Source organism: Nilaparvata lugens, chromosome 13, assembly GCF_014356525.2.
Source record: "Nilaparvata lugens isolate BPH chromosome 13, ASM1435652v1, whole genome shotgun sequence".
NCBI classification, from domain to species: Eukaryota; Metazoa; Arthropoda; class Insecta; order Hemiptera; family Delphacidae; genus Nilaparvata; species Nilaparvata lugens.
The window spans coordinates 27,598,492-27,612,744 of record NC_052516.1 but is presented as its reverse complement, the minus strand read 5'-3'; the positions used below and the strand labels follow the sequence as shown (position 1 = coordinate 27,612,744).

The following is a 14,253-nucleotide window of genomic DNA, read 5'->3' as shown; positions in this document are numbered from 1 at the left end:
TTATTTTTCATCAAATACAAAAATTGCATATATAAGTGTGAATTGCAAATTTCATTAGACATATTTAGTCTTTAATAATAGGCTTTTTTTAATAACTTATTAGTCACATTAATTTAGAGATATCCCATCGAGAAGAGTTTACATCAATACTGAATTGATGATACTGTAAAAGCCAATTTACATAAATTGGCTTAAATTTACATATAGAATAATAATAACTTATTAGTCACATTAATTTAGAGATATCCCATCGAGAAGAGTTTACATTCAATACTGAATTGAATGATACTTGTAAAAGCCAATTTACACTTGTAAATATGTTATAAATATTTAGTAAGGATTGGTAAATCTCTTTAGTATGGGAAATAGAATTTTGAAGAAGGCAATAATTATTTTAAATTAGTTGTTTTTCTACTTGCTTGATAAATTGAAATTAGGATTGTTATATAAATTAATATTGTAAGTACTACCGTATTAATAGTCTTGAATTGCTGAAATCAAATATCTACTGGCAGAATCATACGGTAATATAAGTTTCAATCACTCGCAATAATTGCTTCTTAATAAAATATAGTGTTGCAGCTGATGCCTTATCGCAATAATTATCTTGTTACAAGCAAGAATTAGGAGAATTATCTCATGAAAAGAACAAACGCTGATTTCTATTTTTAAAAATGAATGATATCACTTTGCAGCTCTTGATAGATCAATATTGTTTCGAGTTATTTTTCAATTTCTTATTGCTAGACTGGTCTTTAGAAATTTATTCTGAAATGTATATAGACATACTCTTCAGACGAACTATTCTTTTTGGCTCTTGATTGTTTGGTTTATTTTGTTGTCTCATATTTCTTTATTCATTTATTCAAATTTATTAGTATTGAAACTCTATTCAGTACAATTAATGATAAATAAAAGTTAAGTTTTTTCACTTTCCATGACGTTTGAATGAGATGAAATATTATATAATTGGAAGAGAAACTAGCGATAAATTTTTATCAATATCTAATGTTTGATGATAGGTGGTCACTCAACAAACATGATGTGATAAATTGTATCTATTCTAATTGTACATAGAAGCCTATAAAAAGTACATTTCACTTCTTGTGAAGAGAATGATTGTTGTTATGAGCTTCGCTTATGCGATATTGGAAAACTATTATTGAGTACCTAATAATTATATAAATCAATATCTCTCATTTCTCTCTTATTCTGAGTACATATTAATTATCACTGCCGGTGGGTTTGTTCATGTAATCAATTTATGCGGTTTATCTATTTTATTTATTCAATTTTGTTTACAATTCCTTAACTCATGATCAATAGATATGTCTCTTATTTATTACTTCATATTTACATTCTTTTTCTATACATTTTGGTTGGGGTTTGTAGGTCTTTATTATATTATTTCTTGAGAGGGCTGAGCGAGGTAGGGTTTTTTTTTCTTTTCTTCAACGGTCGCATTGGTCGTTGAGCCGTTATCGGTCGGGTTTCCAATTATCTTTCTTATCACCATAAATTCTTTCTTCGTGTTCTTCCCTAACTAGTTTATTCTTTAATATATTCTTCTATGACATTCAGGGACATTCACTTGGATGAATATAGACATATTGAATGTAAAAGTATTGAAGCTTTTGAGGTGAATAACGTTTTTTCCAATGGTGAACATTTCCTAAAGTTCATATACTTGAATATCAGAAGCTTCAATAAAAACTTCGATAGCTTCATAGCTTATCTACAAGGAAGTAACGTAATATGGGATGTGATAATGCTGGGAGAAACTTGGTTGGGGGATGATACGGCGGGTATTCAATTAGAGGGTTACAGGGTTTTCAAAACAAGCGGATGGAGAAACAGAAATGATGGAGTGCTTGTGTATGTGAGGGAGGGAGTGAGTGTGAATGAATGTAGACAGATGGAGCTGGCCCACGTGTATGGTTTAAGTATAGATATATCATTCCAGGGAAAAAATATAAACCTTCTTTCGGTTTATCGTACTCACGACAGTGATCTGGATGAATTCACCGAAGCATTGCATAACTATTATAACTCTTTCAATATAAATAGCTTCTGTATTCTGATGGGTGACATTAATGCCAATATACTACAAGCAGATAATAAAACAGAAAGATATTGATATGTTGTATGAAAATGGTTTCATGAGCGGCATTGATAAATATACGAGGGTACAAGGAAACAGTAAGTCATGCATAGACCATATCTTTGTCAGACACGAGACCTGTGATAGTCTAAAAACAGCGGTAGTCATGACTGATGTAACCGACCATTTCAGTATTGTATTAGAAATTTCATTCCCAAGAATCAATTCATCAAAAAAAGAAGATAAATATATTGACAAAAAAACTCTTCATGAGTTAATCAGCAAGTGTGATTGGAGTAATGTTACTAGTTCTCAAGACATAAATTCATCATGCAATTTGTTTTTCTCCACACTAGATGAATTCATATGTAAATCCTACAAAAACAGAAAAAGTAGTAACAGAAAGGTAAAATTAAAGCCCTGGATGACAGACGGTTTATTACGCTCTATTAGAGAACGGGATAAAATAAGTAAACAGCTCAGAAATCAACCCTTCAATCAACAACTCAAAAATTACTACATTACTTACAGAAATCACTTGAATTCGTTAATAAAGAGAACTAAGATCCAATACTACAAATCTAAAATTTTGTCTCAAAAAATAACCCTAAACTTTTTTGGCAAACAGTAAATGAAATTTCAGGTAAGAGAAAAAACAAAGACCCTTTTCCACTGGACCAGTATACATCAGGTAAGACATATTTAGAAGACAAAAGAAAACAGGTTGCAGATGAATTCAATAATTATTTTTCCAACGTGGGAAGTAGTCTAGCTAGCAAAATTAACCTGTTGGCCCACCGGTTGTCAATGACTCAGACTATGCAGTGCACAGTAGATTCAACCTTCGCACTATAGATAATACTGAATTGCGCAACTATGTTAACTCCCTGCGCGGCGGCTCGGCTCCTGGCTATGATTGTATCTCTTCCGATACTCTGAAGTCTAACTTTGACAGTTTATCTGCTCCGCTTCTACATATTGTCAACTTAAGCATTACCTCTGGTATATTTCCTGATGCTTTCAAAATAGCAAAAGTAGTCCCATTGTTCAAGTCAGGAGATATTAGAGAGAGTTCAAACTTTCGTCCAATCAGCCTGCTTAGCATATTTTCCAAAATCCTTGAAAAAATAGTAAAAGATCAATTAACAAGATACATTGAAAGTAATGAATTACTAACTAACTCCCAATATGGGTTCAGAAAATCAAAAAATATCTCAGATGCCCTCTTTTCTATAACTAGAGACCTGAATTGGCTATAGGTAACAATGAAAAGAGTGCTCTAATATTCTTGGACTTGGCTAAGGCATTTGATTCCGTTGATAGAGGAAAATTGCTTAAAAAGATGGAACTTATGGGGATAAATGGAGTTCCACTTGATTGGTTCAATTCCTACTTTAGTAACCGCAAGCAGTTAACTGTCATAAATGGAGTAAACAGTCAGTTAAAAGAGGTAGAATATGGAGTTATCCAGGGTAGCACCTTGGGTCCATTATTGTTTTAATCTATGTAAATAACCTTGCAAAAGTGAACTTAAATAGTAGGATCTACCTTTTTGCGGATGATGCTGCTGTCCTTGTTAGGGGACCTGATTGGGAAACTGTACTGCATAGGGCAAAATGTGATTTAGCCACTTTGAAGTCATGGTTTGACCATAATGTTCTAACACTAAATGTTAGCAAGACAAAGATAATGCCGATTTCCCTTCGGGACTCAAGTGACACATCAGTTGAAGGAATCAAACTCCATACATGTGGGAACATTGAAAATGACTCTTGTGCCTGTGCATCGGTTGGAAGGGTGAACTCTTACAAGTATTTGGGTGTCATTCTGGACAACAGACTTAATTGGACTGCACATGTTGCTTATCTGAACAGTAGACTGAGAAAAATGATTTATGTTTTTCGGCAACTCAGAGAATATCTGAATAGGAATGAACTCCAAACAATCTACTATGCGTTTGTACAGTCCATTATTGAAGGGGGAATTCTAGCTTATGGAGGAGGATACAGATCTATTTTGAACCCACTATTCACCACCCAGAAACTTATAATAAAATCTGCACTTGGAAGGCGTCGAGATTACCCATCCAACGCAGTGTTTGAGGATATGAAGGTGCTTGATGTCAGACAATTATATGTTAGAACCTTGGCATCGTACATATTCAAGAATCATGCTAGCATATTCAATACCATTACACATAGTCATGCAACTAGGAGAGCAGTACAGTATAATATTCAAATGCCTAGAGTAAATAGAACTATATTTATTACCAACTCCTACTATATAGCTCACGTTTTGGTGAAACATCTTCCAATAGCTCCAGCGGATTTCGCCAACTATACGATATCTTCATTTAAAATAGCTGTCAAAAGGTGGATTTCGAGTATTGGAAGAGATGAGTGCTGTGAGAGATTGATCACTTCGGAGTACAGATTCTAGATTGTAATCTAGATGAATTCAGTTTAGTCTTAAAAATAATAATTGTTATTAAACAATCTTAAAAAATATTTTAAATATTTTTTTTTATTCAAAATAATCCTATTGAGGCTTCATGTGTGTGTGTGTGTGTGTGTGTGTGTGTGTGTGTGTGTGTGTGTGTTTTTGTGAATGTGTCTCGCCGAGTTTTTTCTATGTTTCTTCTTCTGCAATTGGGGTCGGGGTTTGGGGGGTTAATCGGGGACTGGGATAGAGTGGGCAGGTGATTCATTTTTAGTACAGCTTAAATATGAATAATCATTTTATTTATTAATACATATATAATATAATTATTACTGTACCATTTTATTTATGTAAAATTACTACATATTTACGAATACAATTTTTGATAGGGAACGGTTGGGGATTGGGGCTTATTTCTTTCCTTCATTTAATTTTTATCATTTTTGTAGTTATTAGTAAATGAGTAAAAAATAATAAGTTGATAAGTTAATAAGTATATATTGTACAAGAGTAACCAATAAAGATACTACCTTGGACTCATTTTCGCACACAGGCAGCAATGCCTATGCGAAAACGTGATTTCAGCTGAATGATTCACAACATTAATTTATAAGTTCTAAATTAACTCGCTGCCGTTAATGTCTGTCTTCCTGTCTGTAACATACACGTAATTGATGCTAGTTGTGATAGCAGTCGCAATAACATTTTTTTTTTGTTAAAGGTGTTACAGTATAATGTGAGTAGAAGCCAACGTTAGTAGACGACTACTAACTTTGAGTAGAAGCTGTTATTAGTGTTCGTTCATAACACTTGATTATTCAATGTATAGGAACCTTACTCATTTATTTCATTAGTATTTTCAAATGTTGAGATCATTAAAACAGTATTAGATATCGATGTGCGGGTTTCGCCATTAATTTTCCTTTGAAATTCTGTATCGAAATCATGTATCACATGACCACCTTCCCATTTGAAAAAATGAAGTTGGACAAAAGTTTTGAAGCGACAGAAAGTTTTTTTTTTAATTGGAATAGGATTCCCATGAACCTACTACTGTAATATCATACTTGTAGAAGATATATTCAGCTGTTTCCATAATAATTTTTACCAACTCTGTACAATTACAAGTTGCGGATCTCAGAGTTCAATATAACAGTTCATTAGCGAGTTCTTCAACCCAGGGGGTCTCTAGTTATTTTTATTAATATCTATATAGAAAATATCGATATTTAGGAACGATATATCGATACAGTTATACAGATATTTCTCCACCGTTATTTTTCTACCTTAGGCCGATATTTACAAGAAGTATCCTTAGTTTTCCTCTCCCGGTCAGTGATTTCTTGTAAAAATAATAAATAAATATATCGTTATCACTGAACTGACCTCGGAATGTAGATTGGCCACCGACCGATAGTACTCGGTCAACTGGTTGCGAATACCGCAGACAAGGCCCTGCATGACAGTGCCCCCCTGCTGACCCCCGTGGCCCCCCCGGCAGCACAGGGCGCGCACCCTGTTGTGCAGGTAGCCCAGCTCCATGAGATGCCGCACTATGTGGGGCTGCTCCACCCTGGCCAGTGGGTCCAGCTTGAAGCCGTGCTGGCTGTCCGCCTTGATCACCTTGCCTTCGATGCCTTGGAAGCACAGGATCAGCTCTTGGATCAGCACCGTCTCTGACACCTCGAAGCGACCTGCGAAAAAATCGAAAAACGCACATGTTAGGTTCAAGGTCTATAAAAACCAGGTCAAGACACCCGTGTTCCTTAAGGAGCGGCCATTTTGTGCCTATTTCATGGCGGTACATTTGAAAATTCAATTTGCTCATAACAAAATCATGCATTATGCATTTGAAAAACAATATTCTAGTTCAGATAATATGTGAATACAGGTTTTCAATTTTTTAATAATGAAATTTAATTAATAAATACTTCAATTATTCATTTATTTATTATAAAAATTTATCTTATTTTTGTAACCTGAGGATTATGATTTATAAAGCATTGGGACAAGATAGAAATATGCGAGGCCAACTTCAAAAATAGTTTAAATTTCCATAATCAAATTAATCTACATAATATTTTAGGTTATGTAGACAAATTGAAATCTACCCAATCTGAGATTCTCTCCCAAACGCACAAACGAAAACCCAGCTTAAGAGCCCTCCCCTCTTAGACTGAGGGTCACTTTCTCCAAAGTTGGTAAACCCGTTTAATCAAAGAATGATCGCATTAATAATTATTAAAATGTGTTTCATATGAGTCAGCTTATGATTTATACTAGAATTTCAATTCAACTTTTTGGAGAAAGTAGCCCTTAGGCTATTCAGTAAAACATTCTATCAACTTTTAACACTCTTTACTCATTATTTGGAGCATGCTTTCGAATCACAGTTTTGAATCATGCTTTTAAATATTTAGACAATGGAGTGAATTTTGAATATTCGAATAAATTATTGTATTAAAAATTATATTGCTATTTTTAGAAATTGCTTGAATCATTCAACTAAAACTCACTTCCAACAATCAATAGTTTTTTATGATGACAGTGTCAAAAATTTCTGTCAAAGCTGATTCAAGTTAACAAACAGCTAAAATTTTAATCAGCGTTAAAGTTCAATAGATTTTGTCTTGAAATTTTGCATTAAAATCATGTAGAACATAAACAATTTTCATTTGAAAAATGACTTGGATTCAAGGAGGCGGATCCATCAAGATGGAGGAACATCTGTTAGCATTATAATGTAGCGTTAGTATGCAATGAGTCTTGCAAACCTGGCAATACATTATCATTTGTGATAAAGAATCAATCAATTGTACGCCGCTTTTTTGTAACCAGGCTTTAGCTGGCTATCTATTAAAAAATCAATTAAAAATCGTTTCACAATGGTTTGGAACCTACCTAAAGTGTAAATCCACTCATCTCCCATCATCCGTCTCATTACCCACGCACAAGCCTAAAACTCATGTGGGCATCATCCTCAGCAAAAATAATTATCTTATTACTTGAGTATGAATGCTTGTTCCACTCACCAGCTACACTCCGCTGCGATGTCCGGTTACCCAAACTGCTCGGCGGTCGAGAAGTCTCGAATCGCGAGCTCCGCGCCGACCAACTAGCCACCGACTCCATGGACAGGTGATGTCCTCCGGGCGGGTAGATCTGCTCCATGCTCTCAGACACACAGTCGCTGTGATTGGTGGCCACACCGGCTGACTGGGAAGCGCGCGAGAAGTAGCCGCTAGAAGTCTTCGCGCTGAGCGGTTTGGAGGCGGAGGTGGAGAGGCGGGATGGCGGCTTCCTGCCCGCGTCGCTCATGTGCAGCAGAAGGTTGAGGATCGCCGTGCGGTTTTGGATGACACCCTGTGGTCGGATAACAGATTTAAGGCCGGGACACACATAACCGCACCGAGCCCGTGCCGTGGTACGGCCGAACTACGCCCGCGACACAGTGATGGTGGTAGGAGAACACACATATCCGTGCGACAGCCGAGCGGCAGCAGTGTCTCAGTTCTGTAGTGCTACTGTGCTCTGATTTCTGAATGTGTTCAACTATTGTTAATAATATAACACTATTAAAGCTTATTACATCATATTTAAATTTATATTTTAAACTAATTACCTTTAGACACAGAAGATGAGAATATAGTGCCTATATATTTCAGTGCATAACAATACCACAATCAGTCATGTATCGGAAATATATATCAGCAATAAAATTATTATCTTCTGCCTTATGTATCTAAACGTAATCAGTTTTAAATTTTAAATTTAAGACACAGTCACGGGCTCCTTCTTTTATACTTTTTGTTGTTTATTTTATTATTTATTAAATCCTGTCTATTATACCTTTGGCTAAACTTATTATTTGGTTATACTTTTACTTTTGGTTTAACTCAAAAAGTAAAATGAACTAGTCGGTGACGGCGCGGGCAACAAAGACGGTGAAGGTGCTGACGCGGTGCGGTAGTAGGCCTATGTGTCCCTACACGTTTGAAAGCATTTGTTCTCTCACTCGCCGTATTACGTCCGACACTCGGCCGTACCGCGGCGCGGACTCGGTGAGGTTATGTGTGTCCCGGCCATTTTAAGGTGAAAATGTACGGTGAGATAGATTCAGATTACAAACACAGTGGAATTGATAAGACAGCATCATGATAGGGTTTTGCTTTCAAATAGCAATATTTGCTGAAGTTGGAAAAGGATAGAGCTATCTGCATTATCTAATGAGAGACATAGCAACACCAATGTTGTTGAGGTGCTGACTTTATAACATGAATCTCACTATAGTGAGGTCTACGTTATAATGACAATGAAGAACGCTAGGAGAACAGCGTGGTCTTGCCATACCTTCTATAAGGGGCACTGACACCGGTATATCTAATGCAATATTAACTATTCATTATTGTTTAAAATTATAAATTATATTTCCTTTGCCAATAAAATATATTTATCGATGTTTAAATAATACATTTTCATTATTGAGATTAAATATCAAAATGTTGATTAGTTAAACCGGGTGATTACAAATGAAATAGACAGTTTGAATAGCTTGTAGAGAATTTATTATTTTAAAGTTTAGATCATTACTTACATGATTACATAGAAGAATTCTTGAAGTTTTTATTGAAAATTTACAGATGTTCAATGTGTGCACCATTTGCAACACGACAGATATCAACACGGTAGTCAAATTCTGACCACACACGACTAAGCATCTCACGGTTAACTGTAGCAAGAGCATTCGTGATTCGTTGTTTAAGATCATCGATATCAACAGGAAGCGGTGGTACGAAAACTCTGTCTTTTACATAGCCCCACAAGGAAAAGTCGCAGGGCGTTAGGTCCGGACTACGAGGTGGCCACGGCTGAAACACAACGTTTTCCTCACTTGCACGGCCGATCCATCGTCTAGGAAGATGTTCATCCAGATACCCTCTGACGTCTGAGTACCAGTGAGGCGGAGCTCCATCTTGTACAAAAATGAAGTTACAACTATCTTCATGGAGTTGAGGCATTAACCATTCGGTTAACATGTCCAGATAAATTCTTCCGGTTACTGATGGTTCTTGGAAGAAGAAAGGCCCGTAAACCTTTTCACAAGATAAAGCGCAAAACACGTTCACTTTAGGAGAATCGCGTATATGCTGTACAGTCTCTCTTGGGTTTTCTGTTCCCATACTCGTACATTATGTCTGTTAACTTTTCCACTAATGTGAAAAGTGCATTCATCACTGAAAATTAGGCGATTAAACAATGTGTCGTCATTTTCAAGACAATGTTGCATCTCTTGACAAAAATTTTTACGTACAACTTTATCATTGTCATTTAAACTTTGTACTAACTGCAATTTATAAGGTGTCATTTTCAAACGTTTCCGCAGAATTTTCCACACAGTAGGTTGAGGAATTTGCAATTCTAAACTCGCTGATCTAGTCGATTTTCCTGGACTTCGTACAAAAACATCACGAACACTATCAATTTTTTCTTCTGTAACAGAAGGTCTTCCAGTACTCTTCTTCTTACACACACATCCACTGCTTTCAAAACGTTCATACCAGTCATAAATTTATTGCCTTGTTGGTGGTGGTTTACCGTATTTTGTTCTGGAATGACGCTGCACAACAGTAACAGAGTTTTTTTTGGCTAATTCAAGAACACAATAAGCTTTCTCCACTTGAGTAGCGGCCATATTGCTAAACTAAACTGGCTGTTGTAACACGGAGCAGCCAACAATAGCCAGCAACAGTTCTACCAACATAAACTTTAAGAAATTCCCTACAAACCTATATCACTTACTATGTTGAATACACCAGTTTAATTTTGTACAGGCTATTGAAGTTGTCTATTTCATTTGTAATCACCCGGTATTTCTACGTTGTTCCAAACCTATCTAGCAACATTACGGAGCTAGGAAAAGATAGCGCTATCTGCTTTGTCGAATAATAGACAAGGATAGCAACTTCAATTTTAATCAAATACTGCCATAATAACGTGGACCTCACTAGTTGCAAAACACCAATGATTTTTCACCAAGAGTTTTTTTCTTCTTTTTCAAATTGTTAGCCAGGTTTCGTTACAGGCCTTGGACCAGTTATAGAATAGACACGGCCCATTGTACATTCATACTGAAAGTCGATGAAGCCAACATCTACTGCCATATCGCCCCATCTTGACGTCAGCATCGGATAGAAAACTTTTCTGTAGAGTTTGTTTACATTGTTTCTATTTCAGCGGGAGTTAACCATTTTCATAAATAATAATTCACTTCCATCTAAAATGAACACAATCTGCTATGAAAAACAATGTAAACAAACTCTACCGAAAAGTTTTCCATCCGATGCTGACGTCACGATGGGGCGATATGGCAGTAGATGTTGGCTTCAGAGGCTAGACTTTGATACGCTTTGGGGCATGTAATTGCAAAAGAAAAGATGTGATTATGGATGAGTAAGAAGAACAATCAACAGAATATTGAAATTAATAGCACCAATAATAAAATAAAATCAACTTCAATACTCTGTCAACTTAATCCTCACAACACATCAATTTAGCAGCGTTTATAATAGAAGGATATGATGACTAACCATTTAATCTCTCTGAATTATCTATTGTCACCGTCGGATAGGTTAGGTATACTCAAGAATTAACTATAAAATTAGTAATCATGATGTAAATTAATATACAAACGTAAGAGAAAAGAATAATTCAAAATACAAGAAAATTAGGTTTTACAATTACTACTATGCTGGATTCTAATGATAAGATGTCGATGTATATTCTATTCGTAAATACCTTTTTATAAGTGGGAGGCCTCCTACACTTTTTTTTACATCGGACATTCACTTATCTTGCACAAAACACATGAAGCTCTTGAAGTATTCGAACGGATTTGATGACAATTTTCCATGACCATATCAAAGATTGTGATTCCAAATTCAACTAATAAGATTCAACGAGATTCGACGAGATTCAATGATATTCAATGCAATGCAATGAGATGCAATGACCGCTGTACAGCGGATTTCGGATGTAATAATTATACATTTCCAGAAAAAACTTAAATGAGAAATTAAGATACTCAACAACTGAAATTAAATTATGGTGACTGAATTTTTCACCATGATACTTGTTTTAAATCAATCACAAAAAATCATCTACATGGAAAAACTAAAAATAAAAGAAATAAAAATAAAAATAGATAAATCACAACTTGTGATGTTAGAAAATATTTGCTCTGAGCGACTACATCTTTAGCAGAAGCTAAATAAAGGACAAAATACAAGGATTAATTAAACGATCCTTCTCCAAGAAATGCTCGAGCAAAAGTGTTCATACCAAACGAAAAAGGATTCAACAAAATGTAGAAATGACGTAAGCAAAACTGTATTATCTAAAAGACAAGGAGAGTAGAGAGAAAGGAATAGAAAGACTGCATGGCACTGACAAGGACAGAGCAAAGAGAAAGAAAGCACAGAATCAATTGAACAAGCCAGCGTTTGCAAGTTCCTAGATATTTAGTAAAAAACATCTGATAAAAGTAATCATGTAAGAAAACGTCTCAACTTCCCAGCGTGTCTATCCTATAACTGGTCTAAGTTACAGGATAACTATAGCTTCAAAATAAAACAATTTTTCAAATAAATTAGGAATGGTAGTCACTTTCTACTGAAAATACATTTATTTTTACTTGAATGTGATTGTTGTAACTTACCGTTCGCAGTAGCTTTCTATGACACGAGTCGAACAAAGTGATAGCTGTATCATCCTTGGAGCTAATTAATATTTTCTTGATATTCTCGATAATTGTGAATTCATCAGTCTCGCTAACTGTGCTATTATCTAAGGAAGACACCTCAAATTCGGCTAAACGAATAATTGCCTTCTTGTAGAGCATAGATGCTTCCTCTAAAATAAAGAGAGAGAAAATGTTAGAAACACAACACATTACCAAATCAAGTTGAACTTATAGGACATATCACAAATAACTTATATTAGATCGTTTCAAAAATGAAATTAGATAAGATCATATCATTAACTACTACGCACAAGCTTTTTCATAGGGCATCATTCTCAGCAGAAGAAAAAATCTCAAATATGAAAATAAGCTGAATAATAATATTCACACATATCTAATTAATAAAGGCTACGCTTAATGAAATAAACTGCAAGTGAGCTGAATGGTAGTAGATTCCATTGTGATAGTACAAATTACAATTCTATTACAAGATGTAGCCTAAAGATTTTAATTCAGCTTACAATCATAAATAAAAATTAAAAAGAATTTCATATTTATCGTTTCCAGTGTTTTCATAATCATTGAGAGAAAGAGGTTTAGCAAAACTCCTAAGATGGATTACATTTGAGACCAGAGACTACAACATGGAAATTAAATTTTTGTTTTAAACAATATCATATCAGATGGATTAAGTGAATTGTTAGGTTACAGAATATTTGAAATTGATTAAAGGGAATTAATTTCTAAAAATAGTACAATGATTATTTATGCTAATAAGAGACTTTTGAAACTTACGATTTCTGAGTCCATTGGTGAGATGACGAGAAAGATCTTTGATCAAATTTCTGGATAGAACAGCATTACTTTCAGGGTCGTAGTTTGACATATTATTTACACGTTTCTTTTTCAATTCTCTTGTAATAATAGCAACTATTTGATCAAAGAATAAAAACTCTTTTCAATCCCGCCTTTCAGCAATCGACATTTTGGTTAAATTCAGAATACAACACTGCCACAGCCTCCATGATATCTTGGCCTTTGTCTACTTGGTTCCCATTAATTTACTATTTGCGTAGATAATTTGAATTCCCGCAACTGTTTATACATGAATAATTTGTTAATTGATAAATTTTCCATATTTTCGCCGCTCATCACACTAAATCAAATTTTGACTTTCAGGTGTTTGTAAACACCTGATCCAACGGAAAATGGCGCGCTTTTTGAACAAGATATTTAAGGGCCAAGCCACATGAAGACGGCGGGTAGTTTGCTATACATTCAATTTATTGTGATTTATTAATTTGATTGGTAGTAGTAGCTTGCAGGTAGCTCTCTGATTGGGAATAGGTTGTCAGGTTGTAAATTGGGAATAAGCTGATATAAAATTTTTTTCCAGAATGTTATACAAAATGAGAGTTGGGTTTTTAGGACTAAAGCCGCCCTCTGAAGTGTAAGTAAATTTTTAAGATTTAAAGATTCGAATTCAGCGCCCCAAAATACTTATAAACCCGCCAAAAAATTCTTTCAAGGCTATTTCCTGAAAAATTAACACTTGACTGGACTACCATTTAAAACAAATTTTATTGAAAATCGCCTTACGAGGTCTGATTCTGGATTACTTTTTATACTGGTGCCTGAGTCTGAACGTGCATTTCAAGTATAAATTTAAATTATGTAAAAATTATATCAAATTAGCATGACATTAAAGTTCGAAAGCTCGAAACATGTTGTGAGAAATGACATTTTGAAAAAGGGTACGTCGTTTGATAAATTCAATTTCACCATAAATATGAGTAAAGGTTGAAAAAAGGTTCATCTCTGGATTACAACAATTATAGGCCTGTTTCCATTATTCCTATAATTTCAAAGATATTTGAGATGGTACCGTACTCTATAAGCAAATTATAAGCTATTTTGAAAGTAATTCACTGTTCACAAATAGTCAATTTGGATATAGATCTAAAAGAGGTACTCA

General features: G+C 34.8%; 1 protein-coding gene across 1 annotated transcript in view; it reads right to left on the bottom strand.

Moving 5' to 3' along the window:
- The window catches only part of LOC111064035 (gamma-tubulin complex component 3), a 34,854-nt gene extending 21,550 nt beyond the window's left edge, over nucleotides 1-13,304 (bottom strand). Inside the window, exons 1-4 of the mRNA XM_039440411.1 lie at nucleotides 13,074-13,304; nucleotides 12,255-12,448; nucleotides 7,573-7,903; nucleotides 5,927-6,234 (exon numbers count right to left, since the gene is read on the bottom strand). Coding sequence (XP_039296345.1) covers nucleotides 5,927-6,234; nucleotides 7,573-7,903; nucleotides 12,255-12,448; nucleotides 13,074-13,164 — 924 coding nt within the window. The 5' untranslated portion in view covers nucleotides 13,165-13,304. The remainder of the gene's footprint in view (nucleotides 1-5,926; nucleotides 6,235-7,572; nucleotides 7,904-12,254; nucleotides 12,449-13,073) is intronic.
- Between the last annotated feature and the right edge of the window lie 949 nt (nucleotides 13,305-14,253).